The sequence below is a fragment of the Geotrypetes seraphini genome, chromosome 1 (assembly GCF_902459505.1).
Source record: "Geotrypetes seraphini chromosome 1, aGeoSer1.1, whole genome shotgun sequence".
In the NCBI taxonomy this organism is placed as follows: domain Eukaryota; kingdom Metazoa; phylum Chordata; class Amphibia; order Gymnophiona; family Dermophiidae; genus Geotrypetes; species Geotrypetes seraphini.
Genome location: NC_047084.1, coordinates 377,197,557 through 377,225,091, shown reverse-complemented (window position 1 = coordinate 377,225,091; position 27,535 = coordinate 377,197,557). Strand labels below are relative to the sequence as shown.

Genomic DNA, 27,535 nt, shown 5'->3' with positions numbered 1-27,535 from the left:
AATGTACATTACCTACCTCAGCAGCCACAGAAATAAAAACGGGCCCTGAAGTACACAATGAGGCTCATTTCTTTTCTTTTTTATTTATTTATTAGATTTTTAATTTAATTACCAAGCATAACTTGTACAGAAAGCAAAATTAGGCTTATGATTATTATTCCATCATTACTCAATATCCAGAAAACAGAAATAAGTTAGACTAATTATGCTCAAGTCCTCTAATTGGATCCAAAATGTTATAATCTAGCGAGAAACAAAAGGCAAATTTAAAACATAAAGACTGGACAAAGCATTGAGTTAGGTGTATATTCCATCAAATAGGGCTCGGGATTGTTCTTTTTCCAAGCGGGATAAAGACAAAAAGGTTGTCAGCTGGATTGGGTCATAAAAGACATATTTAACAGCTTGATATTTACAGGGGTGCCTCAAATAAAAAGTCTCCAATACTTCACCCAACCTCCACAATATCCAACATCCCTCTCCACAAAATTACAAGTTGTTCCACATGCTCTCATATATTTCAAATCTGGCAAAATGTGTGCCTTAGGTACACCTCCTCCACCCTTAGTAATGTTCAATAGAGGTAGGGATACCGGTGTTTTTATTCCTCATTGGCCCACATCCTTTTATTGCAGTTATTTAGGTAAACTTTTTAAAAAACTTTTTATCCACCATTATCTTTTTAGAAGTTTTAGAAGTTTCCTTGAGATTATTCTATTTAAACATATTCAAATAAATTTTATACTTATCTTGATATGCTACTGGGTTACATGATCCGACATGTTTCGCAACAATTTGCTTATCAAGGATCCCCCAGAGTCATTATGTCCACCATCTTACTCGGAGTTTTTTGCAAATAAAAGTGGCACCCAAAGATATAACCCCAGGCTTCATTAACAAAAATTCTTGAAGACGCTTCTGTGTCTCTCGTGCCAAATCAGGAAACATCTGTACTCTAAGACCTATAAATTCCTTTTGCCTATTTTTGAAGAACAATTTCAACAACCATGTTTTATCAATTGAAAGAGCTACTGATATAATCATAGTAGATGGCACTGCCGCCTCTTTATCAGATATTTCCAACATTTCAGTTACATTTAAAGATTTTTGAACTTGACTTTTTCCAGGAAGATAATATACTGAAGAAAATGGAGGCAATGTCTCCTCTGAAATATCCAATATTTCCAGTAAATATCTTTTGAGCATTTCCCTAGGAGTTAAAGATGTAAGCCTAGGGAAATTTATCAATCTTAAATTATTATATTGTGAGTTATTTTCTAGCATTTCCACTTTTCTTCTAAGATTAACATTATCTTTTATCAAGTTTTCATGCAATTGCTTAAAAGTTATCATGTCCTGGTCATGCTTCTGAAGCAAAAGATTAGAAGCAGTCACTTCAACTTTCATATCTTTGAGCTCTTTAGAATGTTCCAGTAGTTTCCCTTCAGTTTGTTGAAGATTGGAACTTATGGCCTTAACAAAACCAAGAATTTTGAATAATCCACCACTATGTGAGTGTTCAAATCACACAATGTTACTCAGAATGCCACACGATGAAATTGTGTGGTAGCCGTCCTCACTGGAACTTTTTATAGTGTGATATTTTTAACAAATGTGCAATAATCTGCATTACCTAGAATAATAATTTATAAAGTGTCTGTGCTTATTTATAAAACTTAATAAGTTATTAGGAATTTTATCAATGCATAATGATAACAGCTTTTAAACCGAATATGTCTATTCCCCACCGACGCATTTCAAGAATTTCATCAGGGTCGGGGATAGAGTAGGCAAAGCTTTATCCGGACTTTTAGCAAAACGCTAATCTTCAGTGTTACTCGCCGGGTCTACATTGAAGATTAGCGTTTTGCTAAAAGTCCGGATAAAGCTTTGCCTACTCTATCCCCGACCCTGATGAAATTCTTGAAACGCGTCGGTGGGGAACAGGCATATCCGGTTTAAAAGCTAAGTTATCATTATGAATTGATAAAATTCCTTATAACTTATTAAGTTTTATAAATAAGTACAGACACTTTAAAAATTATTATTCTAGGCAATGCAGATTATTGCACATTTGTTCAAAATATCACACTATAAAAAGTTCCAGTGAGGACGGCTACCACACAATTTCATCGTGTGGCATTCTAAGGAACATTGTGTGATTTGAACACTCACATAGTGGTGGATTATTCAAAATTCTTGGACAGTGAAATATTAGTGCCTTTATATCGTTTTGAATTGCTTAACAGAACCAACCATAAGATCCCATAAAGACTCCAGGGTTACCACTGCTGGTTTCTCAGGTAGAATCAAGGGTTTAATATTAAGAATACTCTCACCAGTCTGTGAATCTTCTTGTCGTTCATCCACCTGGCCCAAACCATCCACTGACATTGTAATAGCCTCAGATAATCCAACTGGAATTCCTAGAATTGAAGTTCCAGCCTCACTTCCGAGATGTCCCTCACCTCTGGGGAAGAGTAGACTCTGAGCTCTGGGGTTTCCTCGCCCCTGGGGGAGATAGTATTCCGAGGCTGCGGGGGCAGACAGGGCAGGATTAATTTGTCGAGAGCCCCTAGGCACACAAGTACAGTGGGCACCGCTGCCCCGCCCCACCCCACCATGCGCCCAGGCGGAAACAGGAAGCTGCATCAGAGGGAAGCTTTGGACAAGTAGCATCGCTTGCACAATTACAGTTCCTGTTGCCTTTCTTACCCGTGTTGCTTGCTTGTCTTACTTTCCGTCGATGGGGGGGCCATGTTGCTGATTGGGGTGGGGCCCGCTTTGCCGATGGGGGGGCCCGCATTGCCGATCAATGCTAGAGGGGCCCATCACCATTTGGAAAAAACAATGTTGATGCCCTCCTTCATCGGGCCCCCTGACCATTTCGGGCCCTAGACTTGGTCTATTGATTAATCTTGCCCTGGGGGCAGGGCCCTAACGTCGGGGCTCAACGTTGTTTATAGGCCAGGAAGAACTGCAGTGGCCTCGCCTGTTCCCTGTGTCCTCAGCAGGCTGCTTCCCAACTCCGCCGACACCTGCTGCATCCATCTTAGGAGATCATCAATAGAGCCGACAACGGGCACCCCAGAGCGCCGCGAGGCGGTAGTGGTGCTTCGGCCCCTCCGTTTCGGCATGTCAAGTAGGAAAACTTTTCAGAAGCACAACTCTAGGACAGAGATCTCAACGCACGTCCGTTCAAGTCGCCATCTTGGATCCGTCATCTATTTTCAAAGCACTTAGGGGGATATTCTGTAAACTTCACCAAAACTTAGGCACTGTTAGGTGCTCTACTGACCCCTAAATTATTTTAGAAACATCATTTAAAACAGCAAACTAAAAAAACAAACCAACAAAAATCAAGTGCCTACCAGTGCCTCAATAAAAAGAACCGGACTAGTGTCTATGTAGGCTCTTTAGGCCGCTGAACACCAAAGTATGCGTGGCCAATGCATGAAGTGGCAATAGGCAGCCTAAAGTGCCTATGTAGGCATGATTCATACAAAGACAGTTACCGGAAATGTAGGCCCAGAAAACCTTGGCTACATTTCCAGCACCTATCTTTGCCGGGGGATCCCAAATATAGTGCACAGCTTGCTATCAGCTGATTGGGCAGGGGAATCCCTGATCAGCTAAGCCCTGATTGGCTTAGGACCTTAGGCCCCTCTCAGTGTATCCCAAGATGCACTGGTGGAAAGGACCACCATTTTGAAGAGGCAGCCCTATTGGCAGAAAAGAGTGGGCATCCCACCTGCTAATGTTTCTCCCAAAGGTACAGAGGGGTGTGGATGGATGTGTGGGGATGTCGGAGAGGTTTTGGGGGTATAGAGGGGTATAGAGGGGTATCAGAGGGTGTGGAGGGATGTAAGGGTGTGTGTGTGTGTGTGTGTGGTGTTAGGCTAGACGAGAGGGGGTTCTCTTTAGAGGGGGGCTGGAGGAATCGGTGGGTGGGAGGGAGAGAGGAAATTGGAATCTCCCTGCCAGTTCAGCTGATTGCACTGCTTTGGGGAGGCCTGCTGGCTCAGCTAATTGTGGATTCCTCTGCCACAATCAGCTGATGGCAAGCCCTGGACTATTTAGATTTTTGAGGTGTGATTCTCTAACAGACACCGTTGCGTGATTGACATGCGATTGGCAGCCGCTGATGTTGATGCTGATGCTGGTTAGAGAATCTGGGAATTAGAGTCTAGACACACATAGTAACATAGTAGATGACAGCAGATAAAGACCCGAATGGTCCATCCAGTCTGCCCAACCTGATTCAATTTAAATTTTTTTTTTTTCTTCTTCTTAGCTATTTCTGGGCAAGAATCCAAAGCTCTACCCGGTACTGTGCTTGGGTTCCAACTGCTGAAATCTCCGTTAAAACCTACTCCATCCCATCTAAACCCTCCCAGCCATTGAAGCTCTCTTCAGCCCATCCTCCCCCAAAGTACCATAGTAATTTATGGAACTTTGTGTGGCTAAGTGCTTTGAAAATAAGCTTCAATGCGCGTTAATGGTGATGACATGCACTAATGGTTAGTGAATTACTTTAATGCTTCCTGCAATATCAGCAGTTTTTTTAGGTCTCAGCCCTTTGGGTAAGGACCAGTATCCATCTTCCAATTAATGCTTAGTTATTATCAATCCCCTCCCCCTCATGGCAGGATAAATGTATAATCAAATTAGTCGTATACCTAGGGCACAAATATGTAGGGAACCATACTCAGGTGTGGTAATTTAGTGTTTCCAAAGGCTATTCGGGATTGGTAAATCAGCTGACAGGAAATCAGGGATGGACAAGAGCCATCACAGTCTGCATAAAACTGTTTATTCTCTCTACACCTTATACAATGACCTCCTGTCAGCAGGAGTTCACGAACAGCATTTCTTTTTTTTTTTTTATTGATTTTCAAATTTTGACATGGCTGCAGAACAGAAAGCAGAGAGTGGGCATAAATGGGAAGTTCTCAGACTTGGGTGGGTCCTCCAAACAAAAAAGCATTTCTCTGCCTATGCTTCAAGATGGACAAAATTAAAACGGTAGATCAGGCATGGTCCCTACTGAAAAATACTATCACGGAAGCATAAAATCTCTACATTCCGCGGATTTCCAAAAAAAGGAGAACTAAAGGCAAAGGAGAACCGGCATGGCATACCAGACAGGTAAAGGAAGCCATAAAAGAAAAGGACTCTTTTAAAAACTGGAAACGCACAAAAACAACCGAAGCTTGGAACAAATATAAAGATGATCAAAAGAAATGTCACAAGGCGGTGAGGGATGCCAAAAAGGACTATGAGGAGAAAATAGTACAAGAGGCCAAAAACTTCAAGCCCTTCTTTAGGTACGTAAAAGGGAAAAAACCCGCAAATGAGGCAGTAGGACCGCTGGACGACCAGGGAAGAAAAGGGTACATCAAGGAAGACAAACAAATTGCAGACAGACTAAATTCCTTCTTTGCGTCCGTTTTTACGAAGGAGGAAACCGCAACAATACCAGAAGCAGTGGTAGTGTTTAAAGGAATAATAGAAGACAGCCTCACTACAGTAGAAGTGGACTTGGACCAGATATACTACCAGATTGACAAACTTAAAAGTGACAAATCCCCTGGACCGGATGGAATTCATCCGAGAGTCGTAAAAGAATTGAAGGTTGAAATTAGAGAGCTATTGCAAAAACTTGCCAACCTGTCAATTAGAACTGGACAGATACCGGACGACTGGAAGATAGCGAATGTCATGCCAATTTTCAAAAAAGGATCGAGAGGAGAACCGGGCAACTACAGACCTGTGAGCCTTACGTCTGTCCCTGGAAAGATGGTTGAATCACTGATTAAAGATAGCATAGTCCGGCACACGACCTGATGAAAGCCAGTCAACATGGCTTCAGGAAAGGGAAATCATGTTTGACGAATTTACTTCAGTTTTTTGAGACCGTGAACGAACAAATTGATAGTGGAGAACCGGTGGACATAATATACTTAGACTTCCAGAAAGCGTTCGACAAAGCTCCACACGAAAAACTTCTCAGGAAACTACAAAGCCATGGAATAGAGGGAGATATACAAAGATGGATAGGCAAATGGCTGGAGAAAAGAAAACAGAGAGTGGGCATAAATGGGAAGTTCTCCGACTGGAAGAAAGTGACTAGCGGTGTACCCCAGGGCTCGATACTTGGGCCCATGTTATTTAATATTTATATCAATGACCTAGAAGAAGGAACATCCAGTGAGATCATCAAGTTTGCAGACGACACAAAGCTATGCTGGGCAATCAGATCGCAGAAGGATAGCGAGTAACTCCAGAGCGACTTGTGTCAGTTAGAGAAATGGGAAGAGAAATTGCAGATGACGTTTAATGTGGAGAAATGCAAAGTAATGCATTTAGGCAGAAAGAATAAGGAACACGAGTATAGAATGTCAGGTGCAACTCTGGGTAAGAGCGAACAAGAAAAGGACCTGGGTGTACTGATAGATAGGACCCTGAAACCGTGAGCACAATGTGCGGCAGCGGCAAAGAAAGCAAATAGAATGTTGGGCATGATAAAGAAGGGAATCACGAGTAGATCGGAGAGGGTCAGCTGGCCGCTTTATAGAGCAATGGTCAGACCCCACTTGGAATACTGCGTCCAACATTGGTCTCCCAACCTAAAGAAGGATATAAAACTGCTGGAGAGGGTACAGAGATGAGCAACGAAGCTAGTAAAAGGTGTGGAGAAACTGGAATACGAGGATCGACTTAAGAGACTGGGATTGTTCTCCCTTGAGAAAAGGAGACTGTGAGGGGATATGATCGAGACCTTCAAAATGCTGAAAGGAATCAACAAAATAAAGCAGAAAAAATTATTTACATTGTCCAATTTGACATGGACAAGAGGACACGGAATGAAGCTAAGGGGGGACAAGTTCAGGACAAATATCAGGAAGTTCTGCTTCATGTAGAGAGTGGTTGACACCTGGAATGCTCTCCCAGAGGAGGTTATTGCGGAATCAACCGTCCTAGGATTAGAAGCAAACTAGATGCACATCTCCTTACAAGAGGCATAGAGGGATATGGGTGACTAAAATTACACCAGGTGTACACCTGGCTGGGCCTCCGCGTGTGCGGATCGCTGGACTTGATGGACTAAACGTCTGATCTGGAGATGGCGCTTCTTATGTTCTTATGATCTGTGAATGGCTCTTAACTTCCTCAATAGGCCAAAAGATTTTCGTAATACCATTGCTGATCTGATGGTCCATTAGAAACAAATTATCTAGTTGTACTCCCAATACTTTTGCTTGGGTATTGAAATTATAGCAACTGTTACCTAACGACAACAATAGATAATTTCTGATATTATTCTGGAGGCTATCCATAAAAATTTGATCTTACCTTTGTTAATTTTCAATATGAGACTAAACACCCATTGTTCCACTATATCACAGTAGTTTAAAATTTTCCATATGTGTCATTGTTATGCAGAGGCAGCAATATACTAATATTGTCTGCATATATGTAGCTAAATGCATTGCATTTCTCCAATTCTCTTCCCATTTATTGCATTACAATATTAAATAATAAAGGCGAGAGAGGGACCCCTGGGGACATCACATATAACATTCCATAAGGATGACAATAAACCATCTTTTGTCACGCTATTGAAGCATTTTGATAGAAAGCCATCAATCCATTTCAAGACCAGACCAGATATATTTATTATTTATTTGATTTTCTATACCGTTCTCCCAGAGGAGCTAGATGAATTTATTCAGGTACACAAGCATTTTCCCTTTCTGTCCCAGCAGGCTCACAATCTATCTAATGTACCTGGGCCAAAGAGGGGATTAAGTGACCAGGGTCACAAGGAACAGTATGGATTTGAACCCACAACCTCAGGGGGCTGAGGCTGTAGCTTTAACCACTGCACTGCACTCTATACCTCAGTCCTACAGAATTTGCTTGGGTATTTCATGGTCAACAAGGTCGAATGCACTTGACAAATCAAACTGAATTAAGATGGCAAGTCAGATGTCAGCCGTCATTCTGAGAGCAGAACCAGAATGGGCAGGAGCAGCTGGGGATCACTCCTTCCCTGACTGCACCCCTTTCTGCCAGGGATTAGTAGGCAAGGGGGAAAGGCAACTTCTGGTCAGAGGGGGAGGGAGACAGAGGACAAAGCAACAATTCATCTTGAACTGAAAACACATGGTCAATTTTGGCCAAAACCAAAACATGGCCGTTGCCTTTCAGCTGAAACCAAAACCAAACAGAAAAAGGATTTTGAACCAGTTTCGGCACAGTAACTGAAATAAAACCGAAATTCGGTCAGCCTCTACTTTATATACATCAGTAACTTTTTATAGTCTAAAAGGTTACTCAGGATTGTGCCAGAAATTATTTATATATATTGTGACACTTTCTGAATCACACTTGTAGTGAACTGGGAGGTAGGAAGTTTATTCAACCATTAGATCATTGGATGGGATGTAACCAAACAGTAATTTTTTGTTTTTTCTGTGAAAATTCTAATCATCTGAGGTAATTGAGCCATTTAGACTGTGTTGCTATGACTTACCTGAGAGTCAGAACTGCCTCAAGCTAGGTCCCCTAAAAATAAGCTTCTCCTGCCCCATGAAAGAAGACCCATTAGCCCCTTTTCCCTTTCGTATCCAAGAACCCAGGCTACCCATCTGTAAAAAAAAAACAAAAACAAAAAACCCCACTCATAAAAGGATTTACCATAAGTGCAGGCTGACTCCCAGGATCTTTTGTTCATTTCAGACATTATTGTTTTGATTGAGCAATTAGTAGCATTGTTTCCATTTCAGGAGCTCTTACAAGTTAGACAATTTGCCCCAAGACATTATGAGGGGGTGCTGAAAAGTTCTCAGCCCAACCAAGAAGAGAATGATGTACATATTGGTTCTATCAGTGATCTGAAACAATGTCAAAAAAACATTTCCTTTCTGCAAATTAGCACTTAACGAAATAAGATAACACTCTTTTCAGCCACAGTAACGAAATAATGCTCAGACTTTAGGAAATTGGTTGGTTGGCCTGAGAATCTTTCAGCACCCCCACATAGCTTCTTAAAAGTAAGGCCTGTAGACTAATCTTTGGGAGCTCAAATTAGACTACAGATTGCATATTGTTATATGTGCTAAAATAAGATTGTGTCTATTTCTATAATATCCAACTGCTCCCTACCACCACCGCACACACACAAATGGTAATTCATTCTCTCTACAAAGACAACACTAACAAAATCTTTGTTTTAAACAGTAAATATAGTATATATTTCTTTTTAAAAAATAAAAACTTTATTCATTTTTAAAACTTATGACAGCAAATAATAACATTTTAACTTAAATACAACACTTAATATTCTCCAATAATCCATTTAAAAACTTATCTCCCCCCCTCCCTCCCATTCCATAACTATTTTTAAATCACATAAAGCATATAATAAATTCCTTCTTAACATTCCTTATACATATACAAAGACCAAAATCTACCCTCCCCTCTCCCCCAACCTTGGATATACACAATTAAAGGGAAAAAAAGGTATTTACTCATTACAATAATAGTATATATTTCTAAACATGTTGCTTTTAGTCTGCCTGCATCATGTAGTCCATTATGATGTCATAATGATAGTTGTAGATTCAACACTCAATGCTAGTGTGTGGAGACTTAGGACAGTGAACAGGAAGCTAAAGAGATTATTACCCTGCTGACCAAGGGGGCTGAGAAGTCTGAAATGTTATTCAGAAAGGTTGCAAGAAGCAGAAAACAGAAAAGTGATTAAAGGACAGAACTGGCATCAAGGACCACTAGAGAAATAGGTAAAGCACAGATAAATAAGACCACTGCAGTTTTGGAAAGATAGGACTAAGAGTGGTTTTCATCCTTATAGCGGTAAAGTGGAATCGCTGTTGTGCAACAGACTCAGGGCTCCTTTTACAAAGGTGCGTTAGGGCTTTAACGCGCGGAATAGTGCGCGCTGAATTGCACGCACTAGGCCTTAACGCCAGCATGGAGCCGGCGTTAGTTCTAGAAGTGTAGCACAGGTTTAGCGCGTGCTAAAATCCTGCGTGTGCTAAAAACGCTAGTGCACCTTAGTAAAAGGAGCGCTCCATGCTCCACTGTTTGATCAGAGTAAATTTTCATCATTGGAACAGAAACAAGGGTGAAACTGATGTGTGGGAATTATCCATTACATCTGTCCGGTAATAATTCCAGCAATAGTAATTAAACTCTGCATCTGACAGAAGGGTTTGGGCCGATGGGGAGTTCTGTAATCTCTACAATCAATGGAATTGTTTGCATTCTGCGGTAATATAAAGAAATAAATAGCTTGTATAGGTTTGTGCGACTCACAAATGGAAGATTAGATTAGATTAGAAAAAAAAAAACCCAAAGGATAACTTTTTGTATTGGACTAACTCAATGCATTTTATGATGAGCTCTCAAAGTTAGTCCAATAAAAAAGGTATCACCTTATTTCCTTTGTTTTCACCTTGGAAAGTGGACTAACACGGCCACCACACCATTTGTATTCTGCGGGAAGAGACTGCAAGAGGAAGTCAGCAATGTGGGCTGCTATTAAGACATGCTTTTTTACCCCTAATTCATCCTATTTTAGCACGATGAGGCCTAGTTACTAACTGTTAACAGTAAAATAACACATCTTAATGGTAGCCCAGATTGATAACTCTCCCTGTGCCTTCTTCTGAAGCAATTATAGCTTCTGGGACAACTAATCTCAAAGTTTTGGTATTTATTAGAAACATAAACAGAGCAAGGTAAAGTACAGAAACTACATTTATAATTTTGAAGAGCTCATGCATCTATATTAACACTAGATAGCAACTAAAACTTCAGAAAACACTGTAATATGTTGAGTGGCTAATCTAGGGAGTTCTTCATTTTTTAAATTTCCATTGTTTGAATTTCTCGATTATTTATTTTCTTAAATCTTTTTTTCATTTTATGAGACTTTGTTGACCTTGTATGCCAGGAGTAGGCTGACGCAGGCTTTCAGTAAAAGCATGGACTGTGTTGGCTCATTTTAATAAAACTACTGCTACTATGAATTATTTCTATAGTGCTACCAGATGCACGCAGCGCTGTAAAGAGTCCCAAAGAAGACAGTCCCTGCTCAAAAGAACTTACAATCTAAACAGGCAAGACAGACAAACAGGATGTCATGGATACAGTTAAGGGGAACGGTTAATCAGCTGGCTGGGATGGAAGGCAGAGGAGTAGAGTTAAGGATTGAAAGCTATATCAAGTAGGTGGATTTTCAGTCTGCTTTTAAACAAGGGAAGGGGCTTGACGGACAAACTCGGGTAATTTATTTCAGGCATATGGGGCAGCTAGATGAAAGGAAAAAAGTCTGGAATTGGCTGTGGAGGAAAGCTAAGAGCTAAGGGGCTCATAAACGAAACAGAAAGACGTCTAAAATCCTGCCCAAATTGGCACTTGGACGACCTTAAAGACAGGTCGTCCAGGTGCCAATAATTAAAATGGGTTTTAGACGTATCTAAAATCAGCTTAGGCCTTTTCAGTGCCGCTGTACGCCCAGAGTTGAAAGGGGCATTTTAGGAGGAATGGTGAGGGTGGGATTTAGATGGGACGTGGGCTGACCTAGACTTAGTCGTATTGTAAGTATAACCGAAAGTTTAATGAGACTGCCTAGATGGAACTTGTATGTAGTAACTTAGGCGATCTAAAAACAGGTCTAAATGCACAGAAGATATCCAAATTGACCAGATAACCACTGCAGACACAAAGTACAGGACCCCCCCCCCATACACACACACACTCCCCCAGTGATCACTGATCCCCCCCACACACACACACTGCCATAAAAATCAGAATAAAAACATACATACCTGCCTCCAGAACATTAGCACCTGGCATAGGAAAGCTTAGTAGAGCTGCACAGAGGTGGCTTAAGTAGTCTGGGGGGTGGGCTAGTGAACCCTAGAGAGGAGGACCCAGGCCCATAAGCCACTCTAACCACTGCATTCATAGTGAAACATGTGCACCCACCAACCCCCCCCCCCCCAAACAAAAAAAAAACAAAAAACAACCTATTGTACTGTCATAGGTGGCACCTGCAGCCATAAGGGCTATTGGGGTGGTAGACAGATGGGTCTAGTAGGTTTTGGGGGGGGATCATCATGATCTATAGAGAGTTGTGGTGAGATGTTTATGTGGCACCCTTTTTGTGAAGTTCGAAGCAGTGCCCTGTAAGCTGCCCCAGTACTCTGTTGCCATATGTGGATGTCCAATCCTTCACTTTGCTGACCCCTCCCACATCCAAAAGGTCTTGTTCAAGGCGTTTTTAACTTGGACAAATTTTGGGATAAGAATGGAGTATAAAAACAGATAACTTAGCGGTCTGGACGATCAAACAGCTGGACGTACAAGTAGATGATTCTCAAAAAATATATTTTTTTGCGTATTTTTGGAGAATGGACTTTGGACATGTGCGACTTTGGGCGACTAGTGACTTAGGCCCAAAACGGACTTAGACATATGTCCCTCCATGTGTTCTACGTTTCTTTCTTAAAGTCAGTTGTGTTTTTCTGTTGTGTTGTATTTTTATTATACCTTTATCATTTTGGACTATATTAATTGGAGCAGAGAGGAGTCTGAGTGTAGCTAAGAAGGTTCAGAGTTTTGAATTCCTGGCCTTTTTGGAAACATCACAGAATTTATTTCCTAATAGAGCTACCTTTCTGGCTGCACATGTTAATAAGTTTAGTAATGGAGGTATACTTTCAGTATAAAGATGTTATATTTTGTGGGCAGAAAATTTGATTGTTCCCAGATGTTGCTCATTCTATCTTGGCTTTGAAATCTCATGTGATTTTGATGTAAATGTCTAGTTTCTTATTCTGGGAACTGTTGTGACTTTTATGAGCCTACACAATTAGAAAGGGGCCTTTTTACTAAAATACATTAAGATCTGGTTTTAATTCATTTTAACATGAGGCTTTCTTGAGCATCAATCCTAGATTTTCTGTGTCAGTATTTAGGGCTTTTTAAGTAATTGTTTTTTGTGGGTACTGTTCTAATTTTGACATTTGTAACATAGTAACATATAGTAGACTAGTCTTATAGCCCGTTACATTAACGGGTGCTAGAATATATGTGTGTGTTTCTATCTTTATTTCTTTCTCTCTCTCTCTCTCTCCTTAACCGCTTTCTTTCTGTCTTTCTTTTTCCTTGGCTGTCCAGCACCACCCCTTGCCTGCTCCCCCTGTCCATTCTCCCTTCCTTTTACCTCCCCTGTGTCCACCACCACCCCTTCACAGCTCTCCTTATGCAGCAGCAGCCCTTCTCCCTTTGTTTTACCTCCCCCCTGTCCAGCAGCACCTTCCTTCTCCCCCTGTCCAACATTAGGCCTCCGTTCCTTTTTCTTCACCCCCCCCTGTCCATTAGCACCTCTTTCCTTCTCCCCCTGTCCAGCAGTAGGCGTCCCTTCCTTTTTCTCCCCCCTCCTCCTTCTTATCCCTATGATACACTTACCTTGCTCTGCCCCTGATCAGAGGCTCCCGACAGCCGCCCAGTTGCACCCATTGGAAAAGTTCCCTCTGCGGCATCCCGCACCCCTCCTGACGCGACTCCCGCTGTCTTTCTTTCTGTCTGTCTCTGTCCCTGGCCCCCTTTGTCTGTTTGTCTTTCTGTATATCTCCCTGCCCCTGTGTCTTTCTTCTTTTCTTTCTTCTCCCTTCCTCCCTCTGTCTGTCTGTCCGAAGCAGCATTCCCTTCCCCTCCATTTCCCTCCCCCCACACTAGTTCCCTGTGCACCTGCCCCTGTGTCTTTCTTCTTGTCTTTCTGTCTCCCTTCCTCCCTCTGTCTGTCTGTGCAAAGCAGCATTCGCTCCCCCTTCCATTTCCCTCCACCCACACCAGTTCCCTGTGCAGCAGCACAGTCGCGACTACAAACGCGGGCCCGAGTCCTTTGCCACCCCCCCTTCCCTTCCCGTGGCCCGACTACACATGGCGATTCAAGCAGCGTGTGCAGCAGTCTTCACACGCTGCTTTGGGTCCTTCTACTGCCCTGATTTACTCTGGCACGTCCAGAGCAAATCAGGGCAGTAGAAGGGCCCGAAGCAGCGTGTGCATGCTGCTTAAATCGCCAGTCGGGCCCGCAGTAAAGGAAGAGGGGGGGCGGCAAATGACTCGGGTCTCGGGCAGCGGAAAGTTGCTGGGCTCCTTGGTAGGGGCGATGAGTGGCTGCGATCCCTCTCCTCCCAGACCTCCCCCCCCGCTTAGGCGTCTTCTATCCACTGCGGCCAACCCTAATGGAAACAGGAAGTAGTCAGAGAGGGCGGGCCACAGTGGACAGAAGACAGCAAAGCCAGCGTTAGCGCGGTGCAGCACTTTTCTCTTCATTTAAAAGCGGGTGAGCCGGCGAGAAGGAGGAGGTGGTGGTTTTGGCAGTGAGTGAGGGCGGGAGGGGGGGAGTCGCCGGCTGTGCTGTGCTTTCCCGATCTGTCCGCCGCATACGCACTCTGACCACGGACCTACAGATCAGGGATTACGGATCACGCAGGTCTGAGTGCGCATGCGCGGCTAGCATTTTATTATATAGGATGACGGCAGATAAAGGCCCGAATGGTCCATCCAGTCTGGCCAACCTGATTTAATTTAAATTTTTTAAATTTTTTCTTCTTAGCTATTTCTGGGCAAGAATCCAAAACTCTACTCAGTACTGTGCTTGGGTTCCAACTGCCGAAATCTCCGTCAAAACCTACTCCAGCCCATCTACACCCCCCCAGCCATTGAAGCCCTCTCCAGCCCATCCTCCCCCAAACAGCCATATGCAGACACATAAGAACATAAGAACATAAGAAGTTGCCTCCGCTGAGGCAGACCATAGGTCCATCCTGCTCAGCGGTCCGCTCCCGCGGCGGCCCATCAGGCCCATTGACTGAGCAATGGTCTATACCTATCTATACCCCCCAATCCCTTTTTCTTCTAGGAATCTATCCAAACCTTCTTTGAAACCATTTAGTGTTTTCTTGTCTACAACAGCCTCTGGAAGCGCGTTCCATGTATCTACCACCCTCTGAGTGAAAAAGTACTTCCTAGCGTTTGTTCTAAACCTGTCCCCTTTCAATTTCCCCCAATGCCCCCTTGTGCTTGTGGTGCCCCTTAATTTGAAAAATCTGTCCCTGTCTACTTTTTCTATGCCCTTCAGGATCTTGAAGGTTTCTATCATGTCTCCTCTAAGTCTTCGCTTCTCCAGGGAGAAAAGTCCCAACTGCTTCAATCTGTCAGTATATGGGAGATTTTCCATTCCCCTTATCAGTTTGGTTGCTCTTCTTTGTACTCCCTCAAGTACCGCCATGTCTTTCTTGAGGTACGGCGACCAGTACTGGACACAGTACTCCAGATGCGGCCGTACCATTGCACGATACAGCGGCATGATAACTTCCTTCGTCCTGGTTGTAATACCCTTCTTAATGATACCCAGTTTCTGTTTGCTTTCCTAGAGGCTGTGGCGCATTGCGCCGATGCCTTCAGTGTTGCGTCTACCATCACTCCCAGGTCTCTCTCCAGGTTACTAACCCCTAGTGGTGTTCCCCCCATTTTGTATGTGAACATCGGGTTCTTTTTCCCCACGTGCATGACCTTGCATTTCCCCACGTTGAAGCTCATCTGCCATTTTTCGGCCCACTTTTCCAGCTGCGTTAGATCCTTTTGGAGATCCTCGCAGTCTTCCTTGGTTTGAGCCCTGCTGTATAGTTTGGTGTCATCTGCAAATTTAATGACTTCACACTTAGTTCCCGCCTCTAGGTCATTTATGTAGATATTGAACAAGAGCGGTCCCAGCACCGACCCCTGCGGAACTCCGCTCGTGACCCCTTTCCAGTCTGAGTAGTGGCCCTTTACGCCAACCCTCTGCTTCCTGTTTGACAGCCAGTTTTTGATCCATCGGTGGACCTCCCCTTGTACCCCGTGGTTCCATATCTTTTTAAGCAAGTCTGCCCAGTACTGGCCTTAGTTCAATATTTAATATTATTTTCTGATTCTAGATTCTCTGTGTTCATCCCATGCTTTTTTGAACTACGTCACCGTTTTCCTCTCCAACACCTCTCTCGGGATCTCATTCAAGGCATCCACCACCCTCTCCGTAAAGTAGAATTTCCTAACATTGCTCTTGAATCTACCACCCCTCAACCTCAAATTATGTCCTCTGGTTTTACCATTTTCCTTTCTCTGGAAAAGATTTTGTTCTACGTTAATACCCTTCAAGTATTTGAACGTCTGAATCATATCTCCCCTGTCCCTCCATTCCTCTAGGTATACATATTCAGGACTTCCAGTCTCTCCTCATACGTCTTCTGGCGCAAGCCTCCTATCATTTTTGTCACCCTCCTTTAGACCACCTCAAGTCTTCTTACGTCCTTCGCCAGATACGGTCTCCAAAACTGAACACAGTGGGGGCCTCACCAATGACCTGTAGAGGGGCATCAAGACCTTCTTCCTTCTACTGGCTACATCTCTCTTTATATAGCCCAGCATCCTTCTGGCAGAAGCCAATGCCTTGTCACACTGTTTTTCACCTTTAGATCTTCGGACACTATCACCCCAAGGTACCTCTCCCCATCCGTGCATATCAGCTTCTCACCTCCCAGCATATACGGTTCCTTCCGATTATTAATCCCCAAATGCATTACTCTGCATTTCTTTGCATTGAATTTTAGTTACCAGGCATTAGACCATTCCTCTATCTTTTGCAGATCCTTTTTCATATTTTCCACTCCCTCTTCGGTTTCTACTCTGTTACAAATCTTGGTATCATCTGCAAAAAGGCACACTTTTCCTTCTAACCCTTCAACAATGTCATTCACAAACATATTGAACAGGATCGGCCACAGCACCGAACCCTGAGGGACTCCACTACTCACCTTTCCTTCCTCCGAGCGACTTCCATTAACTACTACCCTCTGGCATCTGTCCGACAGCCAGTTTCTAACCCAGTTCACCACTTTGGGTCCTAACTTCAGCCCTTCAAGTTTGTTCACGAGCCTCCTATGAGGTACCATACCAAAGGCTTTGCTGAAATCTAAGTAAATTACATCTAGCATATGTCCTCGATCCAGCTCTCTGGTCACCCAATCAAAAAATTCAGTCAGGTTCGTTTGGCACGATTTACCTTTTGTAAAGTCATGTTGCCTCGGATCCTGTAACCCATTAGATTCAAGGAAGCACACTATACTTTCTTTCAGAAACACTGCCATTATTTTTCCAACAACTGAAGTGAGGCTCACCGGCCTATAGTTTCCCGCTTCATCCCTGTGACCACTTTGTGAATAGGGACCACATCCGCTCTCCTCCAATCCCCGGGAACCACTCCCGTCTCCAGAGATTTCTTGAACAAGTCTTTAATAGGACTCGCCAGAACCTCTCTGAGCTCCCTTAGTATCCTGGGACGGATCTCGTCTGATCTCATCACTTTGTCCACCTTCAGTTTTTCAAGTTGCTCATACATACTCTCCTCTGTGAACGGCGCAGAATCTACTCCATTTTCTCAAGTAACTTTGCCAGATAATCTCGGTCCTTCTCCAGGATTTTCTTCTGTAAACACAGAACAGAAGTACAGTAGTACCTTGGATTACGAGTATAATCCGTTCCAGGAGCATGTTCGTAATCCAAAATGCTCATTTATCAAAGCGAGTTTCCCCATAGGAAATAATGGAAACTCGCTTTGATGCGTCCCCCCCCCCCCCGAGAACCGGCATTGCTCCCCTTGAAGGCCCCCCCTGCCTCGAACCGGCACCCCCCCCCGCCACGATCCGACCCCCCCCCCGGACACGATTGGGCACCCCCCCGCCACGATCCGACCCCCTCGACACGATTGGGCACCCCCCCGACATGATCTGACATCCCCCCAACACAATTGGGCACACCCCGCCGCTTCTTACCCTCATCTGGGCACTCTAGAAGATCGGACTCCTTGTCTGCTGGGCCTTGAGCATTTGAAATCTATGACTTTAAGTATCGTGCGGCCGCTCTCCACTTTAGCCGTTATATTAAATTAAACTGTTTGATGATCGCTACTTCCCAGGTGAGCACCCACTCGAACATTAGAGATACTCTCTTCATTTGTGAGGATGAGATCCAATATTCCTTTTTCCCTCATGGGTTCCGTCACCATTTGTCTGAGCAGGTCTTTAAAAAAGTTAAACACAGGAGTACTTTGAAAAAAGCACAAAGGGCCTCAATGAACAGGGACTTGTCTTTATTGACCGAACATGAGCTGTGTTTCAGCATACAATGCCTGCATCAGAGGTCTGCAAAAAATATATATACAATAAACCACATATACATTTTCATTGTATTGTGTTTGGTGGGCTCTGTCTCTCTCTGTGCTGGTCAATAAATAAATAATGCATTATTACCATGTGCTAACAGGCAAAATAACTGGATAACCCCTTTAACATGTTATATGGTAAACCTTTTTGGGTGTATTAACCATGCAGTAGGGCTTAATGTCCTTTAGTAAAAGATAGTTTGTCCTTGGGATAGGTGATAAGAATGCAATGATGTTAGATTTTCAAATAATCAACTGTTAAGACATTATCTCACAATTATGCCATACTTCATTCTCTGAGGACCAGTAAGATCAATAACAACCAGAGAATGAAGTATGGCATAATTGTGAGATAATGCCTTACAGTTGATTATTTGGATATTGGAGTGGTCTTCATTCTAATTTACTAAACTAGTGCCTAAGGTTACATGATGTTAGATTTTGGCTTAATAAAGTAAGGCTTAAGCTGTCTCTTTGATATCTTTAATATTTTTTTCCTTCATTTTCTCCTCCATTTTGTGAACTAACCTCCCCTTTAACAAAACTGCGATAGTGTTTTTTTAGCGCAGGTTGGTGCGCTGAATGCTCTGCGCGGCTCCCTACACTCATAGAGTTCCCATAAGCATCGGGAGCAACGCAGCACTAAAAACCACTATCACGGTTTTGTAAAAGGGGGGGGGAGTTAAATGCTGTGTATTTTACTTCCTCTGAATGTTTCCCTCTCTTTTTGAGAGGTATTTGGCATTTATGTTTTGTTTATTACTTTTTTCTAGGCAAAAGTATAGTAACTTTTTCAATAAAAAAGAAATTTCTTAACAGAAGCAGATTGATTATACATTGAATCTTTTTTCAAGGTGTGCTAACTGAATGTGCATTAAGAAATGCATATTCCTACAAATAAGATAAAGAATATTTAGGCCCAATAAAGGATTGATGTATTTGTTTTTCCATACAGAAATGTTGCATTGTTTCCATGGCTCACCTTGAGCATAGAAGCATCTACCAGCAAAGAGACAGTCAAACTTTATCCAAAATGTCCTAAGGAGAATTTGATTGTCACTATTGAGTTGATCTGTGACGTGTATACTATAAAAAGAAAGAAAAACAAATTCACAAGGAATTCTTCTGCTACACTTTTTGAGGAAAAGAAAATGAACATCAACAATCCAGACTTTAAAAAAAAGACTAGCGAGGCAGATGAAGTACCAAGAGAGGGAACTGACTCGAAGAAAGTGTTGACAGAGGCTTCCAATAAAGAACCACAGAAGGATCAGGCAGCAGAGAAGGAAAAAGTGTTACTTAAAGCAAAAGAAATGGAGGAAAAAGAGAAAAAGAAGAAGAGTGAAAAATGTCATAATACGGAAAAAGAGGTCTCTAGCCCAATGGGAGAACATTCTAAGCATAGTCACGAAGTCGTAAGAAAGAAATGGCGTCTCTTTCCATTTCACACCAAAAAAAGGTAATTATTTTAATCTTTTATCAAAACCTACTTCAATGTAGAAATTAAATGTAAGATTCATACTTCATCTAGATCAGGGATGTCCAACCTGTGGCCCCGTGAAGTATTTTGTGCAGCCCCGGTTGAGGGTGATGCAGTGTTTTCTTCTTCTACCCCCTGTGTTTACCGTCTTGCCAGCTCCCTCCTCTGTCTTGCTTCAGCGTTTGCGTGTTTATGCAGCCCCAGAAACATTTTTTTCGCCCAATGCGGCCCAGGGAAGTCAAAAGGTTGGACACCCCTGATCTAGATTTATATTTGCATTATAAGAAGTATGGCATTATAAGAAGCACTGTCTCAAGTGCCCTGACAAAGCACATACCCTGCTTTATGTACACATCACTTTATATGAATTTTGACTTTGAAATGAATAGCATTAATCATATGGGGATGGGGTTTCAATAGAGAAAAGAGAATAAATTGAGGGCCCCTTTTATTAAGCTGCGCTAGAGGTTTTTAGCGTGGGCCAGCGCTGTCAATGCTCTGATGCACTTCAGATAGTCAGATCACTTCAGATAGTCTGGATCAAGAGACTATGGTGCCTTGAGCAAACTTTTACATTGGCTCCGCCCCCCTGCAATCCAGTATCTTTCCTTCCCTCCCCACCCCCCACCCCCCGTGACCTGGTATTTTCCCTTCTTGCTGGACCAGGTAAGGGGCGCTGGCTCATTACACCAATAATAAAGGGTGCCAAACTTCTATACCTCAAAGTTTTAATGGTAGAGTGGACTGGAAGTTTGACACCCTTTATCACCATGCCCTGGACCAAGGTCTCACCTGGTCCATAGGTTGAACTGGCCATGAAGATAATGCTAGGGTGGTCCAGAGACAGCGCAAGGGCGGAGTCATAAGTTATCTTGGCACCGCCCATATTTAGTGTTGGTGCCCAAGTACTGTAACTGTCTGAGCAGGTGGACTGTATAAAAAGCAGTTCTAACCTACACAAATAATTATCTGGATACTGACACTGACTACTGATGGTACTTGTAATCCTTCTAAAATTGTAGATAGCTGGAGTAGACATTTTTGAAATAAATAAAGTCTGGCAGCTGGAGATGACTGAGATATTCAATGCCATCAGTTGGATATGACCTACTGAAAATCTAAGTCTAAACAGGGGGAGTTATCAAGTTGCATTAAGGCTTTAAGTTGCATTATTTGCCTCTTAATTCAACTTAAAGGGCCTTAACACAGTTTGGCCTCTTTTGTTGTGGTGATATTTAAGTTGCGTAATAATTATATGCATACTGTAAATCACATTAAGACCATAAATCACAATAAAATAACTGCAGCTATTTTAAGCTGGCAGGACAGGCCCTTTCAGTTTAAGGCTCACTCTCCAAAAAGCTCCAAACATCCCACAAGTCCAAGCCCCTACTACTACCCCCCACACACATACACACACAAAAAAAGACCTAAGCCTTTCCAAAATTCACAAGTCCATCCCCATCCTCCCCACCAAAGATTCTAGAACCCCAAAAGGGCCTACCAAATCAATCATTGGTGGTCCAGGGGGTCTTAAGGCGGAAGCAAAGTTCAGTCACTCCCGCCCAGTCTGGTGCTTTCCTCAAAATGATGCTCCTAGCAGTAGTCTTACACAACTACCACTAGGGGTCCTGTTTCTATATAAGCCCAGTATTCAAATAGGCGCTCCTCAGAAAGTAAATCTCTTAGTGAAGACAAAATATTCTTAAAACAAAGATAAGCATACATCCTCACATTCTTCATTACATAATTTCTTCAAGAATTCAGAGTAGAATCATTGATAATCTGATTCACCATAATCTTCATCAGTCCATTTAAATTTTTCTTTTTAAATTATTTTTTCTTCTATATATATTTTTCTTTTATATGTGTATATTTCTCAAAAATAATTCCATAATAAGAGCAATAACATATCTTTTTAGTCGCATTGGGGGAAGAGATTCAGTAACAACACAAATTTGTGTCACTATTCACGCTGCTTCAAGGCTCCTTCCCCTGTGAATAGAAGCATATAAATGAAAATCTTTCTTCATATCATTAATCAAATCTTCAGCATATAGCACATAAGATTCTACCTTTAGGCTGTTACTTCTATGAGTTTAACTCATCTGCTTCAAACATGGCCAAGGCATCCTGTAAGATTTAAAGAGCCATGACTCTATATGACCTCAGGCATTCACTCATCCAATCAGTTTAGACCAACATCATCCACTCGATTTCCTTATTCAATCCATGGGGTTTAACTGCCTGTAATTTAAAGATCCAAAACTGTTCTCTGAAGTTCAGTCTTTTCTGAAAAACGCCACCAAACCACCCTCTTTCCACTAGTTCAAGGATTCGCCATCTGAGATCAGAAGTCTGATGTTTCTTAATCCAATGCTAGACTAATGGAACCTCCTCCTTCTTGGTATTAATCTTTGACTTATGCTCAGTCAACTAGACCTTAATAGTTCTACTACTTCTTCCCATGTACACTAGGATATAGGGACATTGAATGGGATACACCACTCCTTTGGCTAAGAATGAAGTTGTGTCTATGGATATCACCTTATATCTTGAGTGTGGATCAGTCCAACAGTTTCCTGTCATCACTAATGGACACCACTGAAAGGCCCCAAATAGGCCTACCAAATCAATCATTGGTGGTCCTGTCAGTGGTGTCCATTAGCGATGACAGTAAACTGTTGGGCTGATCTACAATCAAGATATAAGGTGATGGACTGATGAAGATTATGTTGAATTGGGTTATCACCAATTCTACTCTGATACTCTCACCTCTGAAGTCCTGAAGAAATTATCTAATGAAGAATGTGAGGATGTATGCTTAGCTTTATGTATCCATATAAGTCCAGACATAACTTGAAGTAACATGTCTATTAAGCTGGTTGCAATTCTTGGTGAACAGATATGTCTCTACCACAACAGACTGCTGGTCTTGTGATGGAAACTTTTACATTGAGGTGAGTGTCCAACAGATTGATAGTCTTTAGAGAGGAAATCTTCTTGTCTAGCCCCAAGACTGAAGGGTTTCTACACATTTGACATTCTTGCATCAGTTCTCAAAGATATTCAAAGATTTGTTATCAGATGAAAAATTGTTAGAACAATAACAGAGAATGATTCCAACTTTGTGAAAGCCTTTTCTGCAATTGGCCAGTATGATGATGATGATAACAAAGTTGAAGATAAAGATGCAAGTGATGAATTAGACCGCATTGCTTCTAGTGTAGACAATAATGACAACGATGATGATAAAATATTCTTCACTATACGGAAGTCAAGTGTTCCAGACAGAGGTTTCCTTGATCACTATCTACAGACCCAATCAAAAGACATCAGTAATATTGCAGCCTAGACTAATTTGAAGGAACTTTTTAATCAGACTGAACAATCCACTTTCTGTCAGTACAGTTGTTGAAAAGCTTTTTAGCTGTACATGTTTAATAATGACTCACAAACACACTCATATGAGTAACAGTCATTTTCCAAAATTTAGTTTTACTAAAAGCTAAGTGGTCTGTTTTGGAATGATATACCATTATCTATAAAACAACACTCTTCTTATATATCATTGCATAAATGTTTAAAATCTTATTTGTTTAGCAAATATTTAAATAATGATTAATTTTATGTATTGCATACCTATACCTAATACCTATATTCAATTGTATTATATGCTGTTTTGGACTTCTTGAGAGGATTAAGCAGGTCATAAAAGTCTAGATTAGATTAGATTAGATTAATGTGGTTGACTTTTTTAGGTAAATTGCAATTGATCAACTTCTTTTCTTCAAGCCTCAGGTCTCACATGTTGTGAATTATTGCTTTTGAGCCTTGCTTCAATTCTAGTCTGCCAGTTTTTCTTCTATTGCACGTTATTTCTCAACTCAATTACTGCAATACTATTTACATGGTATTATTGTTGTCCTGATCAAATATTTCAAAATGTTTTCTGTATCCTATGCTTTTCCAACAAATTTGATCATATCATCCTAATGCTCGTCCAAAACCACTGGTTTCCATTCAAATTCACAATTCATTTCAATATTTTCACCCTTAACACATCAAGCTATTTCTACTGGCTATCTTCTTTATCTAGCCTTCCACATTATTCCTTACTCCCTATTTTGCTTCTTCAATGCTTCCAATGTCCTCAGGTTGGTCATTTCATTGATAGCTTCTTCATGCTTAGACTCTACCAGACACAATGCCTTTTTCTTTCTGACACCAACACTATGGGGTACACTCTCTTTACAGCTTGAATTTTCTTATACTAAGGGGTCATTTTATTAAGGTGCACTAACCAACTTAGCACACTCTAAATGCTAAGATGCCCCTATGGGCTCCTTAGCATTTAGCATGTGCTAAATTGGTTAGTTCGTCTTAATAAAAGGACCCCTAAATTTTAAATTTAATCTTAAAGGAAGAAGGAAGAGCAAACGGCAGCTGGCATGATTGACAAGTGAGGTGAAGGAAGCTATTAGAGCTAAAAGAAAATCCTTCAGAAAGTAGAAGGATCCATTTGAAAATAGTAGGAAACAACTTAAAGAATGGCAAGTCAAAAGCAGGGCGCTGATAAGGAAGGCAAAGAGAGACCTTGAAAATAAGATTGCCTTGGAGGCATAAACACATATAGTCAAAACTTTTTTAGGTATATTAAAAGCATGAAGTCAGGAAAACAATCAGTTAGAGTTAGACTGCTAAATGACCAAGTGGTTAAAGGGGCACTCAGGGAAGACAAAGTCATAGCAGAAAGATTAAATTAATTCTTTGCTTCAGTCTTCACCAATTAAGATATGGGGGAGCTACCGGTGCCAGAAATGGTATCCAATTTTGATGAATCAAAAAAAACCCAAACAAATCTATGTAACACTGGAAGATATAATGCATCAATTTGACAAACTATACAGTAGAAAATCACCTGGATCGGGTGGTATACATCCCAGAGTGCTGATAGAATTGAAAAATGATTTTGCAGAGCTATAGTAATTTATAATTTTTCTCTAAAATCCAGCATAGTACCAGAAGACTGGAAGATGGCCAATGTGACGTCGATTTTTAAAAAGGGTTCCAGATATGATCCGGGAAATTATAGACTGGTGAGTCTGACACTGATGCTGAGCAAAATGGTAGAGACTATTATAAAGAACATAATGACAGAACATATACTTAAGCATAGATTTATGAGAGAAAGCCAACATGGATTTAGTCAAGGGAAATCTTGCCTCACCAATCTACTGCATTTCTTTGAAGAGGTGAATGAACATGTGGATAAAGGTGAGACGATTGGTATCGTGTATTTGGATTTTCAAAAGGCATTTGACAAAGTACCTCATGAAGACTTCTGAAGAAATTAGAGAGTCATAGGATAGGAGGTAATGCCATATTATGCATTTAGAACTGGTTGAAAGATAGAAAACAGAGTAGGTTTAAATAGTCATTATTCTCAATAGAGAAGAGTAAATAGTGGAGTTCCCCAGGAGTCTGTGCTGGGACTGCTGCTTTTTAACTTATTTATCATGATCTAGTAATGGGAATAACTAGTGAGATAATTAAATTTGCTGATGACACAAAGTTTTTCAAAGTTGTTCAATTGCAAGAAGATTGTGAAAAATTACAAGAGGACCTTGTGAGATTGGGCATCAAAATGGCAAGATGACATTTAATGTGAACAAATGCAACGTGATGCATGTGAGAAAGAAGAATCCAAACTATAGCTACATGATGCAGGGTTCCACGTTTGGAGTCACTGCTCAGGAAAAGAATCTAGGTGTCATCGTTGAGGATACATTGAAACCCTCCGCTTAATGTGTGGCAGCAGCTAAAAAAGCAGGAATGGAAAACAAAGATGAAAATGTTATAATGCCCTTGTATCACAATTCTGGTCTCCGTATCTCAAAAAAGATATATCAGAATAAGAAAAGACACAGAGAAGGGCAACAAAAATAATAAAAGGACTGGGCAACTTCCCTATGAGGAAAGGCTAAAGTGACAAGGGTTCTTCAGCTTGGAGAAGAGACGGCTCAGGGTTGATATGATAGAGAACTATAAAATACTGTTTGGAGTGGAAAGGGTAGATGGACTAGGGGGCATGCAAAAATACTAGGACTAGGGGGCATGCAATGAAGCTATTAAATAGTAGATTTAAATGAAACTAAAGAAAATATTTCTTCACACAGCATGTAATTAAACTCTGGAATTTGTTGCTAAAGAATGTGGTGAAATCAGTTAGCTTAGCAGGGTTTAAAAAAGGTTTGGATAATTTCCTAAAAGAGAAAGTCCATAGGCCATTATTTTATTTTTTTTTTATTCAATTTTTCTATACCGTTCTCCCAGGGGAGTTCAGAACGGTTTACATGAATTTATTCAGGTACTCAAGCATTTTTCCCTGTCTGTCCCGGCGGGCTCACAATCTACCTAATGTACCTGGGGCAATGAGATGGCTTGGTGAAAATCCACTGCTTAATCCTAGAATAAGCAGCATAGAATCTGTTTTGCTACTTGTCATCTAGCTTAGTACTTCAAACTTGGGTTAGCCTCTGTTAAACAGGATACTGGGCTTGATGTACCTTCGATCTGTCCCAGTATGGCAATTCATATGTTCTTAATGTATTTTTAATGTTTCTAGTCAAAGGAGCCAGATGTTGATTTGACAGGAAAAATGGGAAGAATGTTGCTGCTGGCCAGGAGGAAAGTGGTGATATGGAAATGGCACATGGAGGAATGGTTGAAGGAAGCTGAAATGTTGATTGGACTGTTGTTGGGGGTGAAGCGGTGTGTTCAGGACACTGAATGTTTCAGGTGATGGAGATGGCCTTAAGGAATGATATTGAGTGTAGGTCTTGGAGTGTTTGTTTGTGTGGATAATGTAGAGCTCTGGCTAATAGGGGCAACTTGGAAGGGATAAAATGTGGGGATGAGTGGGGTCAGGCTATAGGCTGAAGGTGGTTGGTAAGGAAGGGGCTAAAGGTCTGGAGTGCTGGAAAATTTGAGGAGTCAATGTTGAGATATAATAGTTGGGGGACTGGCTATGTAGGCATTATATGTGGAGGGCTGAAGAGGGATGAGTTGTAAACCCATCTTGCAGTTAATGATTTTTTTTTGTGACAGATGTCATGGGAAAGGCAGGGGTGGGTGAGGGAGTTGTAAATCCAACGAAAACAAAAACTCTGTGGAGATGGTGATGTTCAAGATGCAGGCTTTATTTAAAAATTACAATTTGATAATCCACGTAAAATATATCTAGGACCCAAACCGTTGGGAACTAAGGACCCAAAATGGTCTGTGTTTCGACAATGCTGTCTTCCTCAGGGGAGTTGTAAGGCATTGTGTGTTATGTGGATTTCCTGTTTTACATGCATTGTGTTATCTTGTAAAATTAATACAAACAGAAAGTTTTTTAAAAAAATAAGAAAAGCTAAAAGAAAATGAACACGTATCTTTCACTAAATCTCAGAAAACCTCCTATTCGGACTCTAGAAATAATTGTAGCTAGGATAGTTTAAAAAGTACATACTTTCGATTATTACAGCATAAAATGTTTACAAGGAAATCTTAACAAAAAAAAGCTGTCATACCTTGGTGTAAGAAATTAAGGAAAACCTAGACCTTCTGCCTGAGAAAGAAAACCTCTTTTTTATCTTGTTCAAAGACAGATGACACTACAAGTGTAGCACTATCTAGTTGCTCGTCAACTGTTCTTTCCAGAAAAGCTGAGGCATCAAGGACAGCACTAGGTAGGAGTTCCCTAA

At 41.5% G+C, this 27,535-nt stretch overlaps 2 protein-coding genes across 6 annotated transcripts in view; one reads left to right on the top strand and one right to left on the bottom strand.

The window, feature by feature from the left end:
- The window catches only part of LOC117346340 (E3 ubiquitin-protein ligase TRIM39-like), a 200,123-nt gene that overhangs the window by 69,556 nt on the left and 103,032 nt on the right, over positions 1 to 27,535 (bottom strand). For 3 of the 4 annotated variants that reach the window (XM_033915743.1, XM_033915769.1, XM_033915779.1), the window contains exon 2: positions 19,287 to 19,390. The exons of the other annotated variant lie outside the window; for it this stretch is intronic. The gene's annotated coding sequence lies outside the window, so the exon portion shown is untranslated. The remainder of the gene's footprint in view (positions 1 to 19,286; positions 19,391 to 27,535) is intronic. 4 annotated transcript variants of the gene reach the window in all.
- LOC117346364 overlaps positions 19,405 to 27,535 on the top strand; it is a 36,554-nt gene continuing 28,423 nt past the window's right edge. For both annotated transcript variants that reach the window (XM_033915800.1, XM_033915792.1), the window contains exon 1: positions 19,405 to 19,763. In XM_033915800.1, the coding sequence (XP_033771691.1) occupies positions 19,456 to 19,763 (308 nt within the window). In that variant the 5' untranslated portion in view covers positions 19,405 to 19,455. The remainder of the gene's footprint in view (positions 19,764 to 27,535) is intronic.